Here is a 26,774-nt window from a genome sequence, read left to right as displayed (position 1 = left end):
GGGGCATGTGTGCCGATTTTGCTTTTTTTTTTTTTTTTTTCCTTCAAAAAGAAAACATTCGGTCGTTTCTGCTTTTGAGCGTGAAATCAATTTTGTTTTAGGCATATCAGCACCGGGTTGGTCCGTTTGCAAGAGGTTGCTCGAACACTGAATTTTACACTTGCGCTAAAAAGCCTTTCCAACCAACGAATAATGGCCAACAATGATCTTTTACAAAAAGTTTTCCTCCAAAGAAATCAAATAAGCAAATGAATGAACAACTAGTTCTTTACTGCTGTAAATTTAGCTTTTTTTTTAAATCGCCACTTAAACTTTATTGCAAAAATAAAACGCATACGTGATATTATGCATAACGATGTGTTTTTTTTTAAATATTCATAAAAATTAAATGACTTGAAAACAAAGAGAATTTTCGGTTCGGTTAATCAATGAAAGAACGTCTGACCTACGATCGTAGCATTTACCATCACCATGCACCATTGATTCTCCACACACCGCACGAGAGCGAGCATAGGTAATGGGGGAAAAAGTTTTTTACCCCCTCCGCACTCCGGTCGACCCATTCATTGAAAACACACTCGCGCGTGTGTACAAAAGGCAGAAGAATAAGCAAGTCGAAAGGGAGAGATAAAAATGAATAAATACGAGGAGGGGGGGGGAGCAAAGGGGCGCGTATAACTTTTCTCACCCTCTTTTATACCTTCTCCGTTCTCTGCCGGTCTTTACCGCGGCTCTTACGATGACGCTACTCCCTCCTCCTTCCGCTGCACTGACCCTCTCTCTTCCTCGTTTTTTTTTTTTTTTCCATCATTATACATAAGTATTATATATACTCCATCCGTCTCATTCTGTCTCGCATCGCGCGCGCTTTCATTCTTCTTCACTCGGGCCCTCGTTTTAATTCTCCAGTGGCTCCGATGCCGCATTTTTCTTCAGCTCTTATTAATTCCTCTCTTTGCTTCTATAATGTTTGTCTCCAACTATAATTGTACATACCGCAGTGGCTCGCGCTTTGTTTACAATAAGTTAGTACCTGTTTGTAAGAAGTTGATTTCCACGTTTCTCATGGAGGTAATAATAATAATAATAATAATATACAGGTGGTACATTATTCATACAAATATCTTACCTTAAGTTGTCTATTGTGTGCACCTACTTGATTTCTGGCACCAGAACCGTGGAATAAGTATAACCGTTTGGTGGACCTGTTACGTATACACTGATTGGACTTTAGATTATAAATCGAGGTCTACCAAGGTAGGTTTCACAGTCTCAACGGGCTGTTTTTATTTTCAATCGCGTCGCTGATGGAGTCGGCCCCTCCTATACTATATTGATACGTATCAGATCTCCATCGAAGATTTACAATCACCAGTCACGCACTGAATGCTTGGTTGTTTTTTTTTTTTTTTCTTCCATTGATCTACATAGCGCCGCACCCCACACTAAAAGCACCGAGTTTTATTTCTATTCATTTTTCAGCAGTCCAACCGTCGTAAGCTCTCTCTCTCTCTTTTTCTTTCCGAACACGGGTTCAAAAAATAGTGCATAATATACTCGCAGGGGGTTTCCTTCAATTTTTTTTCTGCCCCTAAAGGTGTATATGTAATATAACTGCAGGCACCGGTTGTTATTGTGCGACACGTTCTCCCCCCCTGGCTTCGGTCAAAAGTCGGAGGAAAAGAGGGAAAAGACGGCAACTCGGAACTCACGCCGAAAAGTGAAAGCGTGTACGTATACACATGGTGCGTGTGTGTATTGCGCGCACGCGAGAACCGGCCAGGTCCTCTTCCCCGGGGTATCGGGAGGGGGGAAGAAAAAAAAATACTACAGCCGCCCAGGGAGACCCCGAATGGAAACTCGTTTTGTAATAATTGCGTATTCTCCTCCTCCCGCCCACTCTCAAAGTGTAAAAACCTTATCTTTTGGTATGTACGAGTACGTATGTAATATATATATACTCGTATGGGCACTCGTTGTCCTGAATATCATTTACGCACGGCAGTTGAAATCGAGATAAAACTAACAATATGATATTTGTATTGTATGTATGCACGTGAATAAGGGAGGGAAAAAAAAAAGTCTGTGAAACATCACCTACCCCTACCATTGACCGAGTGACTTACATTTTGTTCTCCTTGTCCTGTTGCAGCAGTGCGTTTCAAGGCTCCGAGAATATGCGGTAAAAGCAGTCCATCGGAACGCAGGATATTATACAACCACGTCGAACTACATGTATATGGGTGTACGAGGACGCCGGGCAGGCACGCACGGCCCTGCAGTACATATAATGGAGCAGCTGCCATCTCTTTTTCGGAGCTCCTCGGAACGACTCTCGCTCGCTCCTTTTCGTGAATGAAATTTGGAAAAGTGCGCGGTGGATCATCAACCGGATACGTCAAGTGATATGGGTATACCCGCGGATCAGGGTCTTGAGGGGCACAGTGAAACTTCAACCGGGGCATTAATGAACAGCTTTGTGTTGTATTTGTATACCTAGTGAGGAGGTATAAAAATCAAAAAGTGCTGGACATCTGTGTATGTGTACACAACAGTGTGTAACATACATACTTACTTAATATATTATATGTGCACGTTTGAGTTGACTGCGCGCGTATCAAAATATATGTGCGCGTAGAGACAGTGCAGACCGTGATGTGCTTGCTGTCGGCTGTATACGGTAGATAGTACCTACTTACCTTCTTGGTCGTCGAGTTCGTGGTGTTGTTGGTACCGAGTCCCATCATCATCATCTGCAGCTCGTGACGAGCGTCCATCGGTACTGCAAGATAAAAAAAAAGGAGGCGAATCGATCGTCATCGGCGTGAAAAAGGAGCAGTGCACGGGCGGACGAAAAAATGTGTGCTTAACCGTAGTAACAGCCTACCGGCGCAGAGAGCAGTAGAGTGTGTGCATACACGTATACACATAGCGGGGGTGGCGGCGAGAGAGACGCTTATCTAGCCGGGAGCCTCCCCTGCATCGTTCGGCAGCCATCGCGAGATTTAAAACAAGGGGTCTGTGTGTGCTTCGCGTTTGTTTACCTTCCACACGCGATCCTGTTTTAATCCCCACCGAAGGGGAGCTGGTGATAAGGGACGCGAAGATGACCGACCCGGCGACAGCGTCCGCGGCTCCAGCGACTGCGCCGAGAGTCGACGGGATCATGCTCAAGTTTCTCACGCACAAGCTCCGGAGCCATTCCCTCAACGAGGATCCCAAGGTAGGTTATGAATGCGAAAACTCCGCAATGTGTATATCCTGTATTACGTACCTACCCACTCTCCTACACGTATACGATTGATTGTATATTACCGTGTCTATATCTACTTGCTTAGTTTTTTCTTTTCTCCGTAACGTTATTTTGATGTTAAAATCCACGAGCTTGTGTTTAGGTGATAAGTACATACCTGACGTTTGTTTATTTTTGTACATTTTCGAAATTTCCGTGGCAAACGTGTAATATATTGTTTTAATGGCGGTGACAAATTTCTTCTTGTCTTTTTAGACTAACTTCTATTTTCGGAGTCCGTGTGCATGTACACGGTATATATTAAGCTATACGAATATTTTTTTTTTTTATCATCGCGTTTTCGGTGTTTATCGAACTCTTAATGTTCCTCGAAGCACCCGAACAATGAATGCGTTGTAGATTATCTTTTACGTTTTGTACGTTAATGAAGAGAAAATCTTAATGAAAAGGTCAGTAAATAAAATTGAAACATGGCTAAGGGAAACTGTCACGGTACTTTTGCAAGGTTACATTGAAAAGATTTTTAGTTTTGATGGTTTACTTTTTATTTTTTAAACATCATGATTATTATTCTGGAACCGAGAAAGCTTAATGCATGAATGGGCCATTAAATAAAATAGATTACATCGGAATATTTTCCATTCATGTGCTTTTTTCTATTTGAAATTAATTGACATATATCATTAATGCCGCAGTACGTCAATTAAAATCCTATTATTTCTTTGATAAAATAATTTTGACCAGAGAAACGCGTTGAATATTATGAAATATATAGTAGCAATTATCAAGATCCTACCTTTTAAACATAAGTTTTTACTAATTAAATTAATTTCGTAACAAAATACTCTATCGACATTTCGAAACAAATCGGGGGGGACGCAGGTGTATGTTGTAAGGAAGCTTTTTTTTCGATCGTATAAAAGCTGGTTTTTATTTTTGTCGATAAGAGGTAAATATAATATGACATGATAGTAAAATCAGGAGTTTACTTAATGAACAATAAAATGAATTCTCGTAAATATACACATAAAAGTGTACTTTTGGTTTATAAATACACAACAGGTACTTATCGGGATTACGTTGCTCATCATGTCTTTAAATAGTTATCATATAGTGTAATGAATTTAATCGATTTATATTAATATGAAAGTTAGCTTTATGTCCTTTTACTTTCAATTGTATAAATGTATACGTGTTTGTGTGTATATATATATGTACTCTTCTTGTGATGCTATTTATCAGTTTTTTAAATAAATTCAGCACTTGTAATAATAAATTTCAATACAGAGGCACTCGGATTTTTTCTTACATTTTCTCAAACTTCCAGATTCGTGATGTTTTAGTTGTAAATAATGAAACTTCTCACGAAAACTTATTTGGGTGCAGCAACTTGTTTGCATCGCACATTGCACTTTACAAAGCAGAAATAATACCAACAACTTTAACAGCTATTTAAAACCTTGTTTAAAACGTAATTACCGACTTGTGGTTGGAACATCGCGTCACTGGTACACGTGGATTCATTTACTATTTGCGTTAATGAATCGTTTGTCTTTATTGATGTACGATAAGGAAATGTTGAAAAAAATTATCGAAAATCGTACGAAAGTCCATGTAAGCGTAATAATGGCATTTTAATGTACCAGACGCGATAACGAACGATTAGTCGAACAGCACTTTTTGCACGCACCAGAAATATTTCTTTCGGAATAAAGCGCGGTTTATCAAGAATTACATTATAATTGACAACAAATTAGTAAAATTACAATTAATGGTTAACGTATATACATTCAGTTTCGTTAATATTCTTTTAACACAATAACAGTTGACAAGTCTTGACAATTACTATTTAAACTCTTTTTTTTAATTTTTATAAAATATTCATTATGAAATTATTTTCAGGCAGACGATGATCGGGATTCAGGGACTGAATCCGATGATGAATTCCAAAATGGGGGGAACATTGCCGACGAAGTTTCCACAGGTAACATAGTTTGGAGTTATTTTTCTTTCACACCAATCGATATGTTTTTTTTTTCTTTACATTGTTGATGAAAAATCCCAAGTAAAGGAAATTATCGAATAATCATGGCGCAACATTAGAAAAAGAAGAAGAAAAGAGATTGCGTTACGTTGCATGCGTGGTATTAATGCCGTGCTTATTATGCGACACACTTTAAACGTTACAAATTTAAAATGCATAAAACGTCCTCTTTTTACTTTATTTATCTTGAATCTGCAGGCGCGAATATATATTTTTAGACTCTAAATCAAATGGCTTTTTGATATGAAAATTGTAAATAATTAATTGAAAAAAACAAATTCTCCGCGATCACAATGACTTCAATAAAAAATACAAACAAATTTATGATGACATCTTTTATTTATTATATCGATAATACTCGATTTCACACCTATTTATAAACTTTGCCCGATGATGTTGTAAAGTCGATCTGTAGAATATTTTACGAAAGTAGCGCTCACGTGGCATGGAAAACAATTAGCATCCAAATAAAAGCACAATCAACTTTTTTTCATTAATTAACTCTCGGTGATTGGTAAAAGAGAGAAATAAAAAAAAATTGCTCTCGCGATGCAATGACTTTTTTTTTCATTCCCTAGCCTGCATATAATATATTCTAGACGAAAACGTACAATAGCTGTAGACACGCACGGGTATAATAACAATACAAAAAAAAAACAATAATAAGATATGGTCAACTTCCGAGTTACATGTACAGATAAAGAACCAGTTGGTGCGGGTTACTTATACAGTTGGCCGGCTATCGCAAAATCGTCGCATATGAAAGATACAGCTCGGGGGGGCTCGGCAAGCAAATCTTGTGTATTATAGGATATGCCTACGAGTGCCTATATAATATGTGCTATAGAAAAGTATAAAGTAAAGCAGCCGTGGCTAACTCGAAAGAACAAGCAAGCGACGATGCGATAAGATTTCTTGAGCCCACCGCTCTCTCTCTCTCTCTCTCTCTCTCTCTTTGTCTTACGTATTAGATATTTGTCGAGGGGGAGGTGGAGGAAGTTAAGACACGTGTACTTAATTTGTGTGCATACGTATGATGGTGTGTTAGGTATATATAAGTACCTGAATCGCGAAACAATGACAACCTGACTGGATTCTTTCCGGCCATGTATAAATTAATATACTTTGACGCGGAAAACTATACGTGGTGTATAGCCAGACTCGATTTATAAATGAATAAATAACGTATGTACGTAACGTGGGAGGTATAAGCGAGCTTGTACTCTATTACACGTTACATGGAGAATACCCATTGCAAACGATCACTCCGCGATACTGTATATACATTGACGAAGCTTCGAACAATCTAAAATTAAAGTCGTGTGCTCACAGAGCACGTGATCGGCCACTATTTACATCACACTGTTCGCCATTAATTGTTATACCCGTAGGTACAAGTATATAATATATACGTATGTATATCCCTCGTTAATTGTACCACACGTATGTAGGTATACCCAATACCGATCTCTGTTTATTTTCCTTCTTCGCAACGCGTTCCGTAAATAAATTCGCGTTTACGCGCTAATTGTTCGATAGAGAGTGTTTACGTGAATGAATGAATGCACGTCTATCTTTCGCGATATGAACGACGCGCTTCTGTGCCATGTCGATTATCCGCGTTGTCCATTAGCCGTACACACGTGGCGATTACGTTCTCTTATTTGTGACCAATGATTCGAAATGTCTCGTCTGGCACTGCGAGAATAGTCGTTGCTCACATTATATTCGTCCGTTGCCAGTGAATCATCGAATAATTCAAAATAAATTACAAAAAGCTTTTCCGGACTTATTTTCCCCCAGTAATCGGTCCCCATATCGCGAGGTGTGTGCTTGCAAGCTCTTCGTTCATTCCTCTTCTCTCCCCTCCGCTCCTTACGATGCAGCGCACGTACACACTTGGTTGTGCGTGACTCATGTTTTTGCGTTAAAGCTCGACGCGAGACGGCTTACACTATACCTATCGATCAGCTGGTGGTGTCGAATAGGTCACGTAAACAAGTCCACTGTAGTATTCTTCTTTTTGCCTTTAATGGAAAAACTCTGGGAGTTTCTTTCCTTTTTGAAGTACAATTGATTGAAAAAAAAAAAAAAAAAAAAAAAAAGATAGTTGTTTTTTCCCCAAAAAGGAGTGTTTAACGCGAGGGTCCGGTTATCTTGTTTCAGCAATGGACAGCCTGGAGGAGGAGGAGGAGGCGACATCAGCGGCCGCGATGGCGGTCGAGAACGCCCGGGACAGCGCAGTACCGTCCGACGTGGACCTGGGCGCGTCGCCCTCGTCGTCTTCGTTTGGCTTGCCGGTGGTCCAAGCGGCCAGCAGCAGTAGCGGCTGCAGCAGTACCGAGACCCCACCGATCGAGCAGTCGTACGAGTTCCTGCTCCAGCTCGCCCAGACCGACCAGCACAGCTCCGAGGAGGAACTCGAGGTCATAAACGGGCCGAAGCTCATCGAGACGGCCGCCCAGGTGCCCCCCCAGCCCCGGAAGCTCTTCAGCGCGGCGCCCGAGAAGCGGAAATGGTCCGAGGCCAACAGCCAGCAGCCCGGCGATGGGGACAACTCCGTGGCAGCTGCCTACTCTGCCCCGGTCAGCAGAGTCGGCAGGGAAACGGGCTCCGGCTCTAGCGACGAGGAGGTACCACCACAAGCCTTGCCATTTAATTATTCTGTTTTTTTTTTTATCACCACCCGTTACGGTACAACTGACCGATTTTTGTCTCCTCCGAGCAGGGTTTGGGCTTTAGCAGTAGGAGCGGTAGCGCGATCTCGCAGCCGGTGCAGTTTCGTAGTTCACCGCCGAGCGACGCCCACAAGCCGGTGCGGTCGCTCTCGCCGCCGCCAAAGCTCTTCCACGCGTCGGCCTTCTCCGCGGCGACGGAGCCGCGCTTCCACCCGCACAGGCCGCGCTCGAGGCCGAGGCTGAGCTCGCAGTATCACTCGCACGTGAACCTCGACCATCACCACCATCACCACCACTATCATCACCATCATCACTTTCAGCCGCTACAACAGCACAGCCAACACCAGCAACAAGACTTGGCTGACATCGACGTCGTCAGCGCGTGCAGCCCGAGAAAGCGGCACAGGCCGCCCCACAGGCTGCCCAGGCCGTGTCTCGACTTTGAGAAGATGCAACAGGTATACGCACGATGATTATTACTTCACTCGGTGTTTCTATACCATAGCCTTGCTTGCCTATACTCCCTTGCCCGCGGTTCTTAACGCATTTTTTTTTTTTTTTTTTCCTTCCCTTTTATTAATCAATCGACCCAGCTTTTTACCCCGAAGCCATTTCCCCAGCTCCTTTGATCGCACTTTGCGATAAGCTAGCTCTGAAAAAAAAACATTAAGCCTCTCACGTAAATGCCTAATGTCACGCACGCTAATCGATTGCCACCACTCCATCATGCACCTTTCTTCATTAAGCCATTGAAATTAAAAAAAAAAAAACTACAAGCTACGTATAGTAGCAGCTTAATGGGCACTTAACAACTTGATTTCATAAATCAAATGCTTGACAGACAAATGACACGCACTCCATTTGCCGTGTACAAAATCGAAATGAAGAAAAAAAAAAAATCGCTTTGCTCGCATCGGTCAATCGAATCGGCTCGGCATCATGATTGCTTGCAACGTAGAGAGTGATGTGTGGTGTATAAAAGTATATACATATAGCCAAAGAAAGAAGAAAGAATCGCGACAAGAGAGAGAGCGTGCACTTACGTGTATATATACATAGGGTACGCGACTCGTACGCTAGCGTAGTATCCGTAGTACGATATACCCCTCCTATCCTCTCTTGCTCTCCTCTTGATACACAAACACACATATACCGATCCCTTGCTTTTGCACGCCCGCGCTCTCTCGTGCACGCTACCCTCGTTCTACTATTTCTACTCTATACACATGCTATGTACTCTCCCGGCGGCAATAGCCACCCCTCTCTTGCCTTGAATGGTCCGATATTTTCCGCGACCCCTCTCTCTTCCGCCACCCACATGTCCTTTCTTTGTGTACCACGCGCATGTATATATTATATACTGAGCGCGCGGTGGCTCGGTCGACTATAGGTCGTGGATTGGGACGCGGGAGACCGTGGTTCGATTACCGGCCAGTGCGACTTTTTCGGGCAAGTATACCTCTGTGTATTTTCACAAGTGCTTTTCACCACGCAATGCTCCTCGAGGAGGGTTTAGGCGACCTTCTCGCAGCATAATTGCCTAATTTCCCCCAACCCCCCCCCCTCCCAGTAATGGGAGGCCTCCTATCCCTCTTCCCTTCCTTCTCCCAAGTGCCCATAGTAGTGCCCTTTATAGGAGCCGGACGTAAAGCACTATAATATAAAAAAAAAAAAAAAAATTATATATACTCTCGAGCGTATAGTAAAGCGTATATCTTTTATTTTCTTTATATATTTACGTCCGGCTCCTTTAATGAGGGCACTACTATGGGCACTTAGGATGGGAGGAGGTAGGGGGAAATTAGACAATTATGCTGCGAGAAGGTCGCCTAAAAAACCCTCGTCGAGGAGCATTGCGTGGTGAAAAAGCACATGTGTAAAATCACAGAGGTACTTGCCCGATAAGTCGCTGCACTATGGCCGGGAATCGAAACACGGTCTCCCGCGTGCCAATCCACGACCTAGCCACCGCGCGCTCTCGTACTAAATATCTCTCTCTATAGATCTATAGATCTCTCGCTCGGCTCGTGCGTACGTATCACTCCGTGGTGTCCTCGGTGCGCGCGGATGTGTAAATATATGGTATGCATATCGTACAGATATCCGAGTACACTTGGGCAGAAGGTGAAAGAGACGCAAGCTGCAGCCCTCGTTGAACATTTTCGCGAGCCACGCCCTTACATATATGTACCTACGTACAGAGCTCCGGACATCTTGACTTATTTAATCTAAACTCCGTCCTCTCTCTCTCTCGCTCTCTATCCTGCTCTTGATTTTTTTGCCTCATTTTCCTCCCTTCCCCCTCGCACTTGCTCAATTTTTTCGCTCGCTGGGAGAGGGCGCATATTATATAAAAATATAGTTAACCCCGTCGCTGCTGACGCTAAGAGAGGGTCGCGCTCTTTCATTGTGCCGACTTTTCCCCTCCTAAGCACCTCATGGGTTGGTTTTTCTCATGCCTGCTGTGTTATACTATGTAGCTGTTGTCTGTTTGTTTTTTTGTTCAATGAATGATTAAAAAAAAAAAAAGAAATCTGGCATTAATCAAAACACTAAAACGCTAAAACTTCATGTTGGCTTTGGCTTAAGGCGGCGGACAGGCTGTTCGTTCTCTCATCAAAACAAAGCTGAGATAACGATTGGCATTGCAGATGAAAACCCAGGCAGTGACCGCGTGGAGGCACACTAGCGAGCACGGCAAGGAGCTATCGGTATTCTGCTGGTGATGATAATAATATACCATCGGTCGTGGATATCATGACCACGCGGTATATATCTTTTGATGTGCGCCGATTAATCAAATCATTATCATGACAATGTATTGTATACCCGATGTGCACGTACACCCGCACCGGACAGCCAATGTTTCGTCTCGCTCCTATACACACATGTATCCGTTTTTCGTCATACGTCGCATTCATATGTTATTACTTCGCGTTATTGGTAAAGTCACCTCATCGCTCGTTGTATGTATACTTCACGGATATAGAGACTTACGTTTTTTTTTCTTTCTCGTTTGACGGTACAGTTTTAGAGCCTCCTTTATTTACCAACTATACGGGAAACGAGTTTTTCAAAAATTTTAATTGGTTTTTATTGATGAAAAGAAAAAAAAAAAAGAAAAGAAAAAAAAAGTTTTTTATACGTTTAGATTTTTGAAAAATCTTTTATTTGTGAGTTTTCCCTGTGTACCTTAGAGTCATGGTCCAACATTTACTTAAAAACGTGTACCTTTGTCAAGGTGGCTTTGTCATAGATTCGTGTATTTCATTATTATTTATTATTATTATTATTATTTTTTATATTTTATATTTGCTTTTATTACTTTTTATGAGAAATCGCTGTAGATACGAAAACTTAAAAGTAACCACGTTTAAGAAAAATAATCTCTTGCTGCAATATTTGTCAGCATGCACAATAAATGCACCACTTTTGGCACTGTATACGCATACTGTGAAGAAGGAAAAATTTGCGATTAAAGTTGATGAAAAAATTTTCTCGAGGGAACAAACAATTATCTTAAAATCGCACGTAAAAATTATTGAGAAAAAAAAAAACTGAAACATACATTATGTTCTTCTATACATTTTACCTGCATGAAGTAATCCAAACAATCTAACTAATGTAGTAGAAATGGCGAGATATTATTTTTCTTATCACAACACAAACATGATCTTCAGGAGAAACTTATCTTTTATAAGGATGCACATAATAATTAATATGAACTTGCCAAATTCATCTTAGTTACAACAAATATCATTATTATAATTTATAAACAAAAAATTGTAGATATATATCATAATAAGTATTTGTTTCAATATTTTTAATGGAAAAAAAAAAAAAAAAATAACTTGAAAAACAAAAGTGATTCAAAAAATTATTCATCATGTGACAGAAATTAAGCGCTCAGAAAGTACTTTAAGATTCCTGTATTTATTATAAAATACCTATGTACGTGCATAGTCGTGAACGTTTTTAAAAGTATTGTACCTATAATTTTAATAAAGTGAAAATAATGATATATTATATACACAATACATAAAAGTAAATAAGTAAAGCGTATGATAATAAGTTAGTATGTGATTGTGGCGCCACATCTTCGCGATTGATTTTTCAAAAGTTGCATTAATGTACGAGCTATTAGCCCTTCAACTGTTTTTTTGCGCTCGCAGCGATTTCCTGAGATCTGACGATTGTACACTCATAAACGCCAACTCCTTTTACAAAAGGCATCAAATGCTCTGTACCATTTTTACCATTCGTATTTTTTTTTTTTTTTTTATTTAAATTATTTTAAAGCTTGCAGCAGTAGTAGACGACTTTTAATACTCATCTATTAATACAGCAAACGAATGTGAATTTGCTTAGTACGTACAAAATGATAAGATTACTGCAAACGTCAACTAAACTGTAGGAACTAAAATAACTATTTTTATATGGAGCCCAGTCCTCTAGTCGTATTCGCTGATCCTCAAACATAACACACATAAATATATATGATTCCACGTCACTTACATAGTGATATCGTCCTGATATATGTAAGCAAAAAAATAATAATGAGGACACGTATGAAATTAGCAGTTTTCATTGAAATAGTTTTACAGCTTCAATATCACACCGATGATATTTCAATCTTTTATCTATAGTTAAGTAAGACCTTGGCATAATTGATTTATATTTTACAATTAATATTCGGTTTGCTTTTGCTGCTTGTTTTTTCATTTTTATTATAAATCTTTTTATTTTGAAGCGAATATAGCTAGGATACAGAGCGATTTCTTTTGTAAGATAAATTGTACCGACATAAAATTTACTATCATAAATTGCTTGAAACAACCCTGGTTCACTGATGATTTTTCTAAATTGTAGAAAATGTTCAATGCGGTCTGTATGTGGTATGAGTGTATTTGCGACTACTTTTTGCGATTATTGCGACGTTTATAAGTAAATCATAATGTAATAATCACAAAGATAACTGTGTGTTAAGCGAGTGAAAATCATCGGGGGTTGTCGAAACCGATAGAATTATTTGCGTGAATCTTTCGACTTCTTTTCAGTATAAATTATTCTTGTCTCCTCACTTTATTGTTTCTACATTAATTTTTTATGTGCGCCTGCATGCATGGCTTATAACGAATTGCCAATTTTTTGATAAGTCAATTTGCAATCGCGCTGAACTGACGGATAAATCGAGATTGCCAATTTTTTTAGTTTATACGTATATAATTTTGTTACTGTTATTATTAGTCTGGGCTTTCTGTGCAAGTTTTTTTTTTTTTTTTTCGTTTTTAATAGTCGATTCGGGTGAAAAGTATACTTTTTTCTTCTTTATGTTATTTTTTTACAATTACTACCAGACCTGAAATGAGATGCAAACAATTTATTCAATTTGTCATTTAATTTTCATCCGAATTCTATATGCGACTTGAGTTTATTGACGCAATAGTAGGCACATACGTGTTCAAAAGGCGCTGACCAGCAACGCTAGATTCTTAACGAAAAGTGCAATATGAAAAAATGTACATTAGCGTACGCGCATGTGAATGTATAAGAGAGTATTCCTTGTTCTTGCATATAACACTCTGAAATGTATAACAGTCCATACGTTTTTCCGCACCGTAATAACAACATAATGAAAATTGTATCAAACGCACGATTCGTATACTCATGATGCGTGTGTATAATCCGTAAAAAATCAACGTATCATTTAATAGAACGATATGATAATCCGATAATCATTGCGATGTATCGCTGCACTTGCCAGTATTATACGTAGCCAGAATTATTAATTACACATTATATTCAAATCACATTAAGACACGTATTATTATTTACACCGAGTTGTAAACAAAACTCTTTCAATACCGCAACTTATTTGTGTACTCATCACTTGTAATGCAATTGAATTTCGATCACACATTTTAAATCGTTGCAAATTGCAAAAATGAAAATCGCACACTTGTATATTTCTATATGGTAAAATGCTCGTGAGTATTACAAACGGCATAAATTATTCATAAAAATCTGAGTATGTAGAACGAAAACTGTAAATGTGTATACCGATTTCACGATTCATTTGTAACTCATGAATATTTAATTTCACAACCAGCAAAAAATTGAATTTATCGCCTCGTAGGTTCAAACAATTACATGCGAATCTAGTTTTTATTCCGAAGTTAATGTAAAAAAGGAAACAATAAAAATGTTTTGCTACTTTTATTTGTACATCGACAATGTAATGTAAACTATTGTCTGAAACAGAGATCTCGAATTCCCTGTAATGTCTTATTATACGTATCGATGCATTAAAAAAAAAAAAAAAAAAGAAAACATTTGGCGAACTTTTGTTTGTAAAAGTTTTCGTTTGTTTTTTTTTTTTTTTTTTCTCTGTACTGCAGGTCTGTGTACCGTAAATATAACGTGAAAAACGTCCGCTCGCGTGCGACGACACATGTGAGATTAGATTGTATGTATCTGTGATTGTTGATCTATACTTACGAAATAAGCAAGTATAACAATGAATATAAAACTTTTACTTATAAGTACGTCATCATCCCATCCCACTCTTAGTACCTAATTTGTATAGCTGCAAGTCACCGTGTAAGGTGATTTTTTAAATATTAATACTAATTATAGAGTCACGTATATGACAAATAAATATAGCAACAGCAACAACGTTTATTTCTACGTAACGTGCGAAAAATCGATACGCAAAAAAAACCCAACTGAACTGAACTGAATCTTAACTTGCTTGATCACAATAAATGAAACAAACGGAAATGTCGCTGATAACACATTTTTACGATCAAGAACCAAGTGCTCGATTAATATTAAAAATAAAAAAATAAAAACAATGCATAAAAATAAAGCTTATCTGTGCAATTATTTCATGTTCATCATCCCATTTTACACGATTTTTACTAGAAATACCTTAATTTAATTTTTTTTTTTTTTTTTTTCAAGCACGTAATACTTGGAAAAGGTCCAACTAACAGCGTGCATATCTTTCTCAGTTATGACTAATTATACGCGATACGCTTCAAAGCGACAAAAGTCGCACTTCGAGTAGGTGCATGTATATTTTCCGTGATTAACCATATAAATTATTGTTTGAATTTATGTTGGAGCCGATTGGGAAAAAAGTTTAAAACAATAATGAAAATGCGGCCCTGCATGCAAGTGAGCACTTTTTCCACGTAAGTATGGACGCGAGGCTCTTTATACTCTCCGCTCTTGTCTTTTAGCGTGCACGCAGAGGCCGGTCCTATTAATAGGCTCTTGTTAGGACGGCTCCCGAAGTGAGAACAGGGGCTCCCAGTGTTCAGTCACTGCCGGACTTTGCCGGTCCAAAGATCCAGTCGGGCTTTGCTGGCTATCATTACTTTTGGTATAGACAAATTGCTAAGAAAATACACGTGGACATGGACGAGGATACCTGCGCTGTTTGCAAAATATCGGCGAAACAGAAGTGCGGGGGATGCAGGTCCGTCTTTTATTGCAGTCGAGATCATCAGAAGCAGCACTGGAAGGAGCACTCTCGGAGCTGCAGGGCATACAAGGTCGTTTGACTTGACTTTTTTTCTTTTTTTTTTTTTTTTTTCATCGTCTCCCATACCGATTTTTATTTCTTCATTTCATCCAGTGCATTGCACTCGTTTTTATGGTCATTGTATACTGTTGAATTTACATGTCGCTCGAGAGCGTTTACTTCGACATCGGTGCCGTCTGTGTATATAAATCTTGCGTTTGAAGAGGAAAATCGATCGTAAAATGTTACAATCACCGTTACATAATTCATTTTGTTGTACACCCCGTAATTGGAGAGATAAATTAAAACGGCGTCGTTTATTAAAACTCGTGCATACCTACGTGATGGTATAATTATTATTTTTTTTTTCCAAACGCTCTTTACGCGCACACATAATTACATGCATCGGGAAATATAAAAACTAATGGCTAAATTTATGCACGTGTCGACGATTTTTTTTTTTTTTTTTCAAGTTAAGTGCCATTGATGCATGTTTATGACCTGAGAAAATCGTGTAATTACAGCATGTGTGAATGTTCTTGTATTTTTTTCCGATTTTCAAGTTTGAAACGTTTTTTTGTTTTTTTTTTTCTTTCTAGAATAGAATGTATCTCTTACTTGAGAAGTATAATTTGTGTTTGAAACAATTTTTTCCGTAAATGAAACGCCAATTTGCAAAGTAGCGAAAGAGGACATATTATAGTTGCGGCACTTGGTACTTGATGATTTTTCTCTCGGAAGAAACTTTTCCAATTATTATAAACCATCGCATTCTAAACAGATACTAAACTTGAGTTTAATTTGATAATTTGAGGATGTTTTTCTTTTTCACCAGCTGTATAAGTATTTTCTGGGGTTGAATAGCACACTTTTCGTTACGGTATAAAAGTGCACCAGTCGTGCCTAAAAACGAAACAATTACCACTAAGAAGTAGGTGTAATCACTTTGACTAGTGGCGACAAAGTATACAATAGAGACACATACAAACAAGGATAAATGCAATAAACAGTAAAAATGTACGTGTATGGAACATATTGTATACAGATGATGGAGACCGAGGCGGTGGGCCGTCATTACGTCGCGCAGCGGCGCATCGAGGCCGGCGAGGTGGTAATAAGGGAGGAGGAGCCGCTTCTTTTGAGCCCACCGCTCGACACGCAAGCAATATGCTTGGGCTGCTACGTGGCCCTAAGTCCCGAAACTTCAAGGCCCTGCCGAGATTGCGGCTGGCCGCTCTGCCTCACCTGCAACTCCCACGGGCCCGAGTGCGGCTTCACCCAACGCTACCGCACCTCCAAGGTCGTTGCTCCCCTCGACTCCCTCACCCTACTGCACCCACGTCATTAATTATACCTCCCTTTTTTTTTTTTCATCCTTCACTTGCACTTTTTGGCTGTGCACCTGTACGTACAGACGATAATATATCCATCCCCCAGGGGTTGGCATACAAATACCTTTCCAAAAATCCAATGCGCTGGAAGATTATCTTTTTTTTTTGTCTTGTAATCGTACACTTTTTATTTCATTTTGTTTGAACCCGTAGACCTACCAATCGAGGGGCCATTTTACCGATTTTTCCACGTAACCTTGTACATAAGTCTGCATTGAAATGCACGCGCGGTGCGTAACGAGCGCATCGCACGTTTGCGTGATTACATTCATCACGTACACAGGTTTCCGTAACGGAGTTTGGACTGACGCATCCCAAGTACCGATGCATCGGAGCGTTGCGAGCGCTCTGCCTCCGCGAGAGCGATCCCAAAGCTTACGCTGCCCTCGCGAGATTGCAGGCCTTCGCAGGGCGTGGCGACGCCGATTTCCACGAGCCCCGCGAGACCGCGCGGTTCGTCAAGCGGTTCTTCGACAGACTGGCCGAGGACATTGACGAGCAGGAGATCGCCCGGATCGTAGGGATCATACAGGTGATACCTGCAAACGAGTACGGGTTGATCGGCAAAGCCTATATATATACACCGATGTAACTCTTACAAACGTATGAATAATTTTGAAGATCAATGGCCACGAGGTGCCTACGGTCGAGCCAAACACTCTGGTGGCCGTGTACGACCTGTCGTCCTACCTCGAGCACAGCTGCAGGGCCAACTGCTCCAAGAGCTTTACCGATTCCAACGGTATCGTCGTACGCGCCGCCGAGCCCATTGAAAAAGGTGGTGGCCGCACGCGAGCTAACAATATAAGCAACCTCGCCAGTCGCAAAAACTTTAACGAGGAAAATTGACAATTACAGGGGCTCACGTGACCATTTGCTACACGGACCCGCTCTGGGGCACGGCCAATAGGCGGCATCACCTGTTGCGCACGAAATTTTTCGAGTGCGCCTGCCCGCGCTGCTCCGATCCCACGGAGTTCGGCACCATGTTCAACGCCGTCAAGTGCCGAAAAAGGTACACATATACAATAATAAGACAATCGATTCTTTTCGCCAGTCATTTTCCACGGAAATGAGATAAATTGAGACTCGGCTTTTCCTTCTTTGTACCATTAATCAGACTTTTTGTTCGTATAGCGACTGCGGGGGCTATATGCTGCCGCCTACGTTCCTTACCCCCGAAGTGCCGGACTACGAGTGCGACAAGTGCGGCGACTCGGTGTCGTCGAACGAGGTGGACGAGGAGCTCGAGAGGATGGGCCGCGACCTCGCGGGGATGAGGAAAAACGACCCGGAGACGTGTCGGGCCTTTGCGCGCCGCCACGGCTCCGCCCTCCACGCCAATCATTTTTACATGACCGACGTCAAGTTGGCCCTCGCCCAACTCATTGGACAACAAGTCGGTGGCCTGCCGGCCCTCCCCGACGAGACCGTCAGCGAGAAGATCCTGCTGTGCAAGAACATCGACGAGCTGCTGCGGGTTATCGTGCCTTGTGCGTTGGTTTCGCTTTTTTTTTTTTTTTTTTTTTTTTTTTTTCCGGGGGAAATACTACCTTGTATATACACGCGCGATGTACGTCTTTGGGGTGAAAAATTTTTAAATGATGATGCGTACCGGTTCTCGCGATGGCAAATAGAGAGGCAATCAATGGATCTTGTACGATTAGCGATACAATTTTTTTTTTTTTTTTTTTTTTTTGTTTCCCCTCTCCTCCGTTGTTTTTTTCGAAAGCTACGTCGTATGCGCGTTCAATGCGATGGATCGATAAAACGAAAAGCATTATAATTATCAGCATTTTTTTTTTTAATTTTTTTTTCCCCCAACCAGTTTCTCCCCGTAAGAAAACTTCCCATTCAGCTTCGAGATAATTGCCTATCCGCGTTTAGTTTCGCGTATTATGCGTTGTACGTGTACATAGTACAGCCGTGGCATAAATATACCATCCAATACACACAATATATACATAATGTACTGTTGTACGTTGGCTTGCAGCGGAGAACAGAGTGAGAGGCCTGGTGCTCTTTGAAATGCACGCCGCAGTCGCGGAATTCGGCCGCAGGCGAGATAAGGAGCAGTTGTACAATATTTTGCTGGTAGGTATAAGACCGTTTTTTCCTTCCTTCCTTCCTTTTTAACTTTTTTTCTTTTTTTTTCCTCCCCCCTTGGCGTGCATATACATGTATACACCCGCGAAACTGTAACGTTTTATATGTGTATATCTTCACAGGAAGCAAAGAGATTGTTGAGCGAAGCGTATCGATTGTTGAAACACGAGCCCGAGTTACTGCCCGAGGGTAAAATTGCTCAGACGGCCAAGAAAAATCTCGGCGAGATCGAGCTGATTTTAAGGAGGCTGTGTCTCAACTCGGTAGCCACGCCGTGATCCATACGTTTACATATCTCAACCACGGGATCAAGGATATACATATATATACATGTATCGTTTTTGTTGTTAAACTCGTTTTTTTTTGTTTTTTTTTTTTTTGTACATGAGGATAATTAAATCGATATGATGAAGCTTGATGATTATTTTCTTTTTTTCTTTTTTTTTCATGGTAAACTAAATAAAAACGATACGTACCTCGACCCAATTACTCCACGAGACACTTTGTGATATCCTCCGCGCTGATTCTTACATATTTAATTTATTTGTATACGTATAAGTACGCGAGACGCTGCATTGTCACTCCTTGGAAAACATCTCTTTCTCCACGCTATTTCACAATGAAATTATAATAAATGCAGAGAAAGAACACAGGCGTATTGTATATTATACTCTCGCGTCTTTTTGCATTATTTATGAAAACAAATGATACATACTTGGCGCTTTTTCCATCTAACAAGTTTATATTTTATATATATATATGTTACGTACGTGGCATTGGATTTTCAACTGTAGTCGCGTTGCCGTATAAGTACGATACAATGAATATGTATAATCGTTGGAGGGTTCGTGACGTGAAAACAAGATACTTTATTAAAGTGACTGTATTCCCATGTATACGTATACCTTGCGTCTATGAAGTATAAACTTGGATCTCAAAGTTTGGAAATGTGTGTTTTTTTTTTTTTTTTTTTTTTTTTTTTTTTACATTGTCGGGAGCACGAGTGAAAGGCCCGAAATAGCTTTCACGGTGTTCACAGTGTATAATTTATTAGATCCGATTGAACCGAGCGTCTTTTCGATACCTATAATCGCGATACGTTGATAATCGGGCTGGAATTTTATAATTACCAATTCACCCTCCCCTGCGCTACCGATTTCAAACTTATCAGGGGCGCGAACACTATAATTACACAGCGATGTACCGCGAAAGTTGGAATTATTATGTGCTCGATCGAGTTTACGTGTCCCACCGATTTTCTCTCTCTCTCTCTCTCTCTCTCTCTCTTGGCTAAAGTTGCGGTAAACTCGTGGTTTAACGACTCCACGCCCATCAATTTGCTCGTCGCGAGCTGCACGGGTGAGTAAAATGGACATAATGATTGGCGCGTTGCGACATTATTCTTCAACGTTGCGCATCATTACAATATGCGCGTTGCTCCCAGAGAGATGCATATTGTTGTCCTGGCCAATGAAGAAAAATAAAAGGTAAAAAATCGCTAACGAAACAACAAGAAAGAAAGAAAAAAGGAAAAATCGGTTCATAACGATCACACCGTTGCGATCGAGAGAGAGGGAGAAAAAAAGCATAGAAAATTCCACGAGCTCGAGGGAAGAGAGAGAGAGAGAGAAAGATAATTAACGTCCCTCCGAAGAACCTGCACAAAGTGTCGGAGGCGGCGGCGTTATACAGCTAGGCCTACCTATATAATACACGTAGCGGTGCAATACCTATACACACCCGTGCATCAGCCGACCCCAAAGCATTGCCGATCTCCCAGTGTATACATATATATGTACGTGTGCCAGTATGTATGTGGGAGCGCTATATATACGTGGGGGAACAAAAAGAAGGTGTATGGGATGCCGTACGGCTCGTTCGCCTCGTCGTCTTTGGCGTCACTCGCTTCGCGGCGTCGACGCGAGCTGGTGGCTCCGAGCAATGCAGCAGCCAAAGGAGCAGCGACGAACGACACAGCTGGCCGTCGGGGTGCCGAGCGCCGGGCCATGTCGGCTCTGTTCGAGCGATTGCTCGGGAAACGGGTCCTGGGACCTTTTTGGCTCCGAGCTGCCCGGAAAAATCATGGCTCTCACCGTTGTCAAGGTTAGCCCATATTTTGCGGATTTAAAAAAAAAAAAAAAAAAAATACATCTTTCATTTCCATCGTTACTACTCGCAACAAATGTGACGCTTGAGCCGTGCGCTCATTACTTTGCTCGAATTGCATTGATATTATTATTTGCCAAAGCGCGCGGTCCCGGTCTTACAGTGTGCGTATACGTATACAAGTGGTCAAGTCGTTCCACTCAATTAAGCATTCGACGCGTCTTCTTCTCTTCTTCCTTTGGCTTCTCTATAATGCTTTGCTTGCCACGCGGCCAGATTTTATTCTTATCCTCTTTTTTTTTTTTTTTTTTTTTTTTTTTCTTCTCCTTTTTTTGGGTATTTCCTTCGAATTCCTTTCTCTTTCTCCGTTTTTTGCTTTTCCGTTCTCTTTGGACGGCTTTTGTTCTATACGCAGGCTATAGCAGATGACTCGTATACGAGCGACTGCTTTCGATCTTATCCGATTTTTTTTTTTTTTTTTTTTTTTTTTTTTTTTTTTTTTTTTAATCAAGTATTTTAATTTTAATTATTAATAAAATGCACGCATGCAGTGCGAGAGGGTAAATCTGTATCGTATTAATTGGTTAGCCTGTAGTGATTGCATTTCCGGTAATTTGATCGTTAAGTGGGTGCAATTTTTTTTTTTTTTTTTTTTTTAATTGATTCATGCATGTTGGGGTGTATTCTAATTGTGCACTCTGGTGGATTTACACTCACTCTCGACTATGTAGATTCATTTTTTCATTGTTGCCTATACATAAAAGGCTCCATTGAGAGCTCGCTTGTAACCTGAATCTAATTGCACTCTATTTTCCCATCAACTAATATTAATTGAACCATTGAACGCGAGGGGGAGACTTTTTAAAAGGAGCAGCGCTTATGATATTGTAACTTGGTTTACATTGTAAATTAAAGTTTTTTTTTTTTTTAAATTTTTGTTATTGTTTATCAGTTTTTACTGATGAAAAAATAAAAACTCACGCGTCATGGTCGTTTTTCCCTCGAAACAACGATTTTTCTTGCAGATCCGAGAAAACGACGGCCTGCCAGCGATCGTTTGCACAAACTGTCGCGACATGGTCCACGTGACGTACGCGTTCAAGTGCCAAGTGGAAAAAAGCGACCGGGACCTGCGCCGAGCCCTCACCGATAAACAACCGACCCCGTGGCCAGCAGATCCAATTTCGTCATCCCGCGAGGAAGCCGCAATACCGTACCTCCAAAGCAACGACATTTTCAGCCCCGGCTTACCGATCCCGGACGATTACGCTCCCTTTGAAGCAACAATCGAACCCGAGCGCAACACGGACGATTCGATATCTGCCGACCAAAGTGCTCGAGACGCCGGCACGATCGGTTCAGCTGCCGAAAAAAACAACGGCAACGAGAGCGACGACGAGAAGCCCCTTATATTGAGGACGAAACGCCACAAGTGTAACTACTGCATAAAATCGTTTGCCGATTTGGCCCAGCTGGATAAGCACGCCAAGGTCCACAAACAGCAAAAGATTTACGTGTGCCACGTGTGCGACGAGCAATTCGACGCAATCGAGAAGATCAAGAGCCACGCGGTCAAAGTCCACGAGATGAAGGAGGCAAAGCGGTACACGTGCAAATTCTGCAGCCGAATATTCACGTGCCACAGGCTGTACGTGTCCCACAACAGGTGCCACAAGAACAAACAGTTGAGCCCGCCGGCGGCCGAGGGTGCCGCGCACCCGAAAACTACCGGCCGCTTGCCGAGCATACACGCGTCCTACTTCACGAACTCGGAGGCAGCTTTGAACCCCTCGGACTTGAAAACCCCGTCGTACCCGGTCAACGCGCAGATCGGCAACTCGAAGACACCCAACTTCCCGCGCGGGTACAACCTGGCTCTCAAACCAAAAAGTAGCGATTGCGATAACGACGATGGCACCGATAGCGAGGATAGCGAGGATAGCGAGGACAGTCGGGACGAAGATAGCGGTGCCTTGGGAGGGGGCGTACAATGCAACCAGTGTGGCAAACTCGTGGCAACTCGGCGAAATCTCAAGAGGCATCTTCTCACTCATTCCGGGCTGCGGTACACCTGTTCGGCGTGCGACAAAGATTTCTCGAGGCAAGATAAGCTCCGGGAGCACCAACAATCGAAACACGGCCAGGTCTTTGGCAAATCGCGTGACAACGAGCTCCCACCCGATGGGAAAAACAACTTTGCTGCCAGAAAGAGAATGGTATGGTTGTGTATACATAAGTATTGTATTGTAATTCAAATGAAACGTTGAAAATGATTTGTGCTTTTTTTTTCCTTCCAGATGAAGAGGGTTCGACCGTATCAGTGTCCGATTTGTCCCAAGGCGTTCGCCCAGCCACAGTCGCTGGCCAATCACGAGGAAAGGCACAACCGCGTCCGAGAAGTGCAGCGCAGGCAATTTTTGTGCGAAGTGTGCAGCAAAGTGTTCGCCCAGAGCGGGTCCCTGGTTGCCCACATGCGTACCCACACGGGGGTCAAGCCATACGTGTGCAACATATGCAGCAGGGCCTTCACCAAGAGCACCTACCTACAGCTCCACCTGAGAACGCACAGCGGGGAAAAGCCCTACGTTTGCCAGTACTGCAGCAAGACTTTCGCGAGGGCCAACACCTTGGCGCGGCACATAACCATGCACACGGGGGAGGCAAAGTACCAGTGCCAAATATGTTCGAAGCTGTTTCGCAGGTTGACCTCGTTGAACGAGCACGTGTACACCCACACGGGCCAGAGGCCGTACGCTTGCAAGACATGCGGCAAGCGGTACAACAACGCCGGCTCGTTGTACGCTCACGCAAAAAAGTGCAAGAGCGCGGTGGAAGCTAAGAAAGATGCCAACCATGCCCCGGACGACCGTGCCTTTGTGGACAATCAAGTGAGCATCAGCGGTGCCGTTGGTGTGCCCGACTGCGCGACGATGATGCAGCCAATCGAGGATGTCGACGAGCTACCCTCTCAGATTCTCATTTTTGCGGATAAAAAACAGCTCGACGACGTGATTTCGGACGAGGTGTTGCTGGCCGATGCCCAGACCTGTCAATTTATGATAGCCAATGTCAATGGCGACGGGTCGATGCTGACGAACGTCCTGGACCAGTTGACCGTTCAAGACTCCGATATTTTCAACCCCAATTCGAGACAATTGAAAATGCCCTTCTACGGCTTGTTTCCTACTGTATAGACATTCTTTTTTTTCCTTTTGTTTTCCAAGCCCAGTGAGATTATTTATAGATATACGTTGACTGTAAGTTAAAAATTAATTTTTTTTTTTTTTTTTTTTTTCTTCAAGGCAAAGTTTAACGTTGACGTGGCATTTTTGATGTTGTTGTTTCGTACATCGGCAAAGGTTGTATACAGCAGATCAAAACGTTTACACCATACATTGAATTTTTATCTTTCATTTTTACATACACTCTGAAATTGTAATGACCGGATAATATAACACGATATTGTGTAAATATCCAGTATTATACGATATAATATGAATAAGTTGACAAACATGTACCTGGATATTAATATATCATACTACATTTACGTAGTGACAACGAATTGTGAGTATAATAAGAGATGAAATAGAAATAAGTGGTCTTTTTGTTCGAATTATTGTTGTAGTGCAAGTAAGAATAAGAAGACTGTTGAAATATTTTATACAAATTATGATATAAAAGATATATATTTATGTATAAAGTCATATGACATTTATATACATATTGTAATACAAGTGATCACGTTTTGGAGTAAAATAATGCAATTTTAGAGATTATTTTACAATAAAAACTTTTTTCATGGTACTTTGACCTTTCGAATCAATATGTTAATTTTTATATCCTTACAAGAATCGCACGATAAGATGACGTGTGATACGTAAGTATAGGTACACCTTATACTTTGTGTACCTATACAACGTACCTTTCAAATTGACTATAGGCTCTCTCTAATACCGAGTAATGTTGTTAATGTTTACATAATGTCTAATGTCAAGTTCATGTTTCGACTAGATTTAAAGTATTATTAAATTATCTAGTTTGTCGTTTGTTTTATACACAACCGCAATTGGTTTGTACAAGCAAGAAATAGTGTTGTAAAATATATACACTAGAAACTCTGTTTCGAGGTTATACGTTTTTTATTTTAAATATTTTCATTGAAATAAATTATGGACACGAGTGACATAACACATTACAAATACAACGAGAGAAATTTTAATCACCAAATTCAAGATTTGAATGAACTGTCTCAATTCGATAAGATTTTCATTGAAAAGTGGAGTGCAGTTGAGCAAAACAACGTCTTTCGTTACTCAGTGAAATCTCAGCAGTACAAAGTTCTTGAAGGACAATATGGTTTTTATGCTCTGGTTTGTGTTATGGTAGTGCACAAGTTATTCGGTATAAAATTTCATGTACGTTTATCTAATGTATGATTTGCAGTTGAACACTCAAAGAGCAACAATGAGAAGAACACCAGAAGAAATCATGTCAATGGAGCAACCCTTTGATTGTAATAAATTTAATTTTACTAAAATATCACAGAAAGAAATACTGTTTGACATTGGAGATGGACAAGGTAATGATGTCATAGCTGTAAATATTAGTCCTATTCTTTGGAGTCACTCTTTACTTTTGACACAAAGATTCAATGGTTTGCCACAAAGTGTGACACTTTACAGTCTCCAAAAGGCTGTAGAAGTGCTTTTATTGAGTAAGTCGATGTAAGTAATATATTTTTAAGTAATAATTATCACAAATTATTAAGCAAAAATTAATTAAAAACTTTGTACAGAAACATGAGGGTATTATTCAATAGTCTGTGTGCAAATGCATCAGTCAATCATTTGCATTGGCATTTGTATTACTTGGACCATAGAATGTTACTAGAGTGGATTGTAAGTATTAGAAGAAGTTAAAAACATGTGTATGATAAATTTAAATTAAAAAAAAAAAAAAAAATTAATCATAAAAAAATTTCCACAGCCAGTACAAAGTTTTATTGATTCGGTGTATATTTTAGAAGGCTTTCCTGCTAAAGGATTCTGCATAATGTTGTCGTCATTTGAAGATCGGGATATCAATAAATACGTTTCTCATGCCTACACGGTAATATCTTGCCTTCAAAAAAATAAAATTGCTCACAACATTTACATAACTAGATCGACCAGTGATCCAGAGAGAAAAAACTACGACGACGTTCGTATTTACATTTGGGCAAGATCATCGAGTTATGGTGCCAAGAACACTGAAGATTTTATAATCGCAGCATGCGAATGTTTTGGTCACTTAATAATCAGAAGTAAGTTCTTTCATACTTGGTTCAAAAAAAAAAAAAAACTTTTTTTTGTCACATGACTATGTTTTACCCACCTACACTTGTTTCTCTTTACATCCTTTTCAGCTACAGAGGCCTACGAGCGCATAAACGAGGAATACGTGAGCGGGTGTTTGCAAGACATTACAACTAAAGAATTTTCATTGGCCCAGCAAAAAATCGCGGAAACTTTGAGCGAAATGAAAAAAGAAAAACAATAACGACAACCAACAGTAACATCTCGTTTGTGAGCATCAGTTGTACCAAAATTATAGTTTACTGTAAATAAAAAGGAATATTTTTAATAAAATTAGTTAATTGTCGTATCGGCCTTATCATTAACGTATACAT

General features: G+C 40.6%; 4 protein-coding genes across 7 annotated transcripts; all 4 read left to right on the top strand.

The window, feature by feature from the left end:
* The first annotated feature begins 2,586 nt into the window (after positions 1–2,586).
* Positions 2,587–11,067, top strand: LOC106640373 (Regulator of eph expression). 4 transcript variants are annotated; one of them, XM_089592064.1, is made up of 5 exons: positions 2,587–3,223; positions 5,156–5,237; positions 7,464–7,942; positions 8,023–8,433; positions 10,627–11,067. In XM_089592064.1, the coding sequence occupies exons 1-5, from the start codon at positions 3,107–3,109 to the stop codon at positions 10,699–10,701; spliced, it is 1,164 nt and encodes a 387-aa protein (XP_089448190.1). In that variant the 5' UTR covers positions 2,587–3,106; the 3' UTR covers positions 10,702–11,067. The 4 variants fall into 4 exon arrangements, with proteins under 4 accessions (XP_089448190.1, XP_089448197.1, XP_089448201.1 ...); XM_089592071.1 differs by having other exon boundaries at positions 7,464–7,947; positions 8,040–8,433; XM_089592075.1 differs by having other exon boundaries at positions 2,587–3,227; positions 5,160–5,237; positions 7,464–7,947; positions 8,040–8,433.
* A 4,286-nt stretch (positions 11,068–15,353) lies between these two features.
* On the top strand, positions 15,354–19,345 carry LOC106640341 (SET domain-containing protein SmydA-8). Its single transcript, XM_014354342.2, has 8 exons — positions 15,354–15,534; positions 16,549–16,803; positions 17,178–17,426; positions 17,516–17,672; positions 17,753–17,909; positions 18,032–18,387; positions 18,888–18,988; positions 19,123–19,345. The coding sequence occupies exons 1-8, from the start codon at positions 15,397–15,399 to the stop codon at positions 19,276–19,278; spliced, it is 1,569 nt and encodes a 522-aa protein (XP_014209828.2). The 5' UTR covers positions 15,354–15,396; the 3' UTR covers positions 19,279–19,345.
* Positions 19,346–20,941: 1,596 nt separating this feature from the next.
* On the top strand, positions 20,942–24,322 carry LOC106640340 (uncharacterized). The gene is made up of 4 exons (XM_089588784.1): positions 20,942–21,103; positions 22,132–23,322; positions 23,404–24,012; positions 24,055–24,322. The coding sequence occupies exons 1-4, from the start codon at positions 20,942–20,944 to the stop codon at positions 24,298–24,300; spliced, it is 2,208 nt and encodes a 735-aa protein (XP_089444910.1). The 3' UTR covers positions 24,301–24,322.
* A 789-nt stretch (positions 24,323–25,111) lies between these two features.
* Positions 25,112–26,710, top strand: LOC106640430 (GDP-D-glucose phosphorylase 1). The gene is made up of 5 exons (XM_014354473.2): positions 25,112–25,476; positions 25,550–25,830; positions 25,902–26,004; positions 26,093–26,408; positions 26,511–26,710. The coding sequence occupies exons 1-5, from the start codon at positions 25,276–25,278 to the stop codon at positions 26,642–26,644; spliced, it is 1,035 nt and encodes a 344-aa protein (XP_014209959.2). The 5' UTR covers positions 25,112–25,275; the 3' UTR covers positions 26,645–26,710.
* Positions 26,711–26,774: the final 64 nt, after the last annotated feature.

The sequence above is a fragment of the Copidosoma floridanum genome, unplaced genomic scaffold (genome assembly GCF_036245765.1).
Source record: "Copidosoma floridanum isolate Cflo_tuat_1 unplaced genomic scaffold, Cflo_Japanese_pri ptg000001l, whole genome shotgun sequence".
In the NCBI taxonomy this organism is placed as follows: domain Eukaryota; kingdom Metazoa; phylum Arthropoda; class Insecta; order Hymenoptera; family Encyrtidae; genus Copidosoma; species Copidosoma floridanum.
Note: the sequence above shows the minus strand (reverse complement) of the source record. Positions and strands in the feature narration are given on the sequence as shown.

Coding starts and splice junctions, on each gene's coding strand:
- LOC106640341 (XM_014354342.2), top strand. CDS start 15,397: ATGGACGAGGATACCTGCGCTGTTTGCAAAATATCGGCGAAACAGAAG. Junction 17,673..17,752: donor CGCCGAGCCCATTGAAAAAG/GTGGTGGCCGCA, acceptor TGACAATTACAG/GGGCTCACGTGACCATTTGC. Junction 18,388..18,887: donor GCTGCGGGTTATCGTGCCTT/GTGCGTTGGTTT, acceptor GTTGGCTTGCAG/CGGAGAACAGAGTGAGAGGC.
- LOC106640430 (XM_014354473.2), top strand. CDS start 25,276: ATGGACACGAGTGACATAACACATTACAAATACAACGAGAGAAATTTT. Junction 25,831..25,901: donor CTTTTATTGAGTAAGTCGAT/GTAAGTAATATA, acceptor AACTTTGTACAG/AAACATGAGGGTATTATTCA. Junction 26,409..26,510: donor TGGTCACTTAATAATCAGAA/GTAAGTTCTTTC, acceptor CATCCTTTTCAG/CTACAGAGGCCTACGAGCGC.
- LOC106640340 (XM_089588784.1), top strand. CDS start 20,942: ATGCAGCAGCCAAAGGAGCAGCGACGAACGACACAGCTGGCCGTCGGG. Junction 21,104..22,131: donor TGGCTCTCACCGTTGTCAAG/GTTAGCCCATAT, acceptor TTTTTCTTGCAG/ATCCGAGAAAACGACGGCCT. Junction 23,323..23,403: donor TTGCTGCCAGAAAGAGAATG/GTATGGTTGTGT, acceptor TTTTCCTTCCAG/ATGAAGAGGGTTCGACCGTA.
- LOC106640373 (XM_089592064.1), top strand. CDS start 3,107: ATGACCGACCCGGCGACAGCGTCCGCGGCTCCAGCGACTGCGCCGAGA. Junction 3,224..5,155: donor CCCTCAACGAGGATCCCAAG/GTAGGTTATGAA, acceptor AATTATTTTCAG/GCAGACGATGATCGGGATTC. Junction 8,434..10,626: donor ACTTTGAGAAGATGCAACAG/GTATACGCACGA, acceptor TTGGCATTGCAG/ATGAAAACCCAGGCAGTGAC.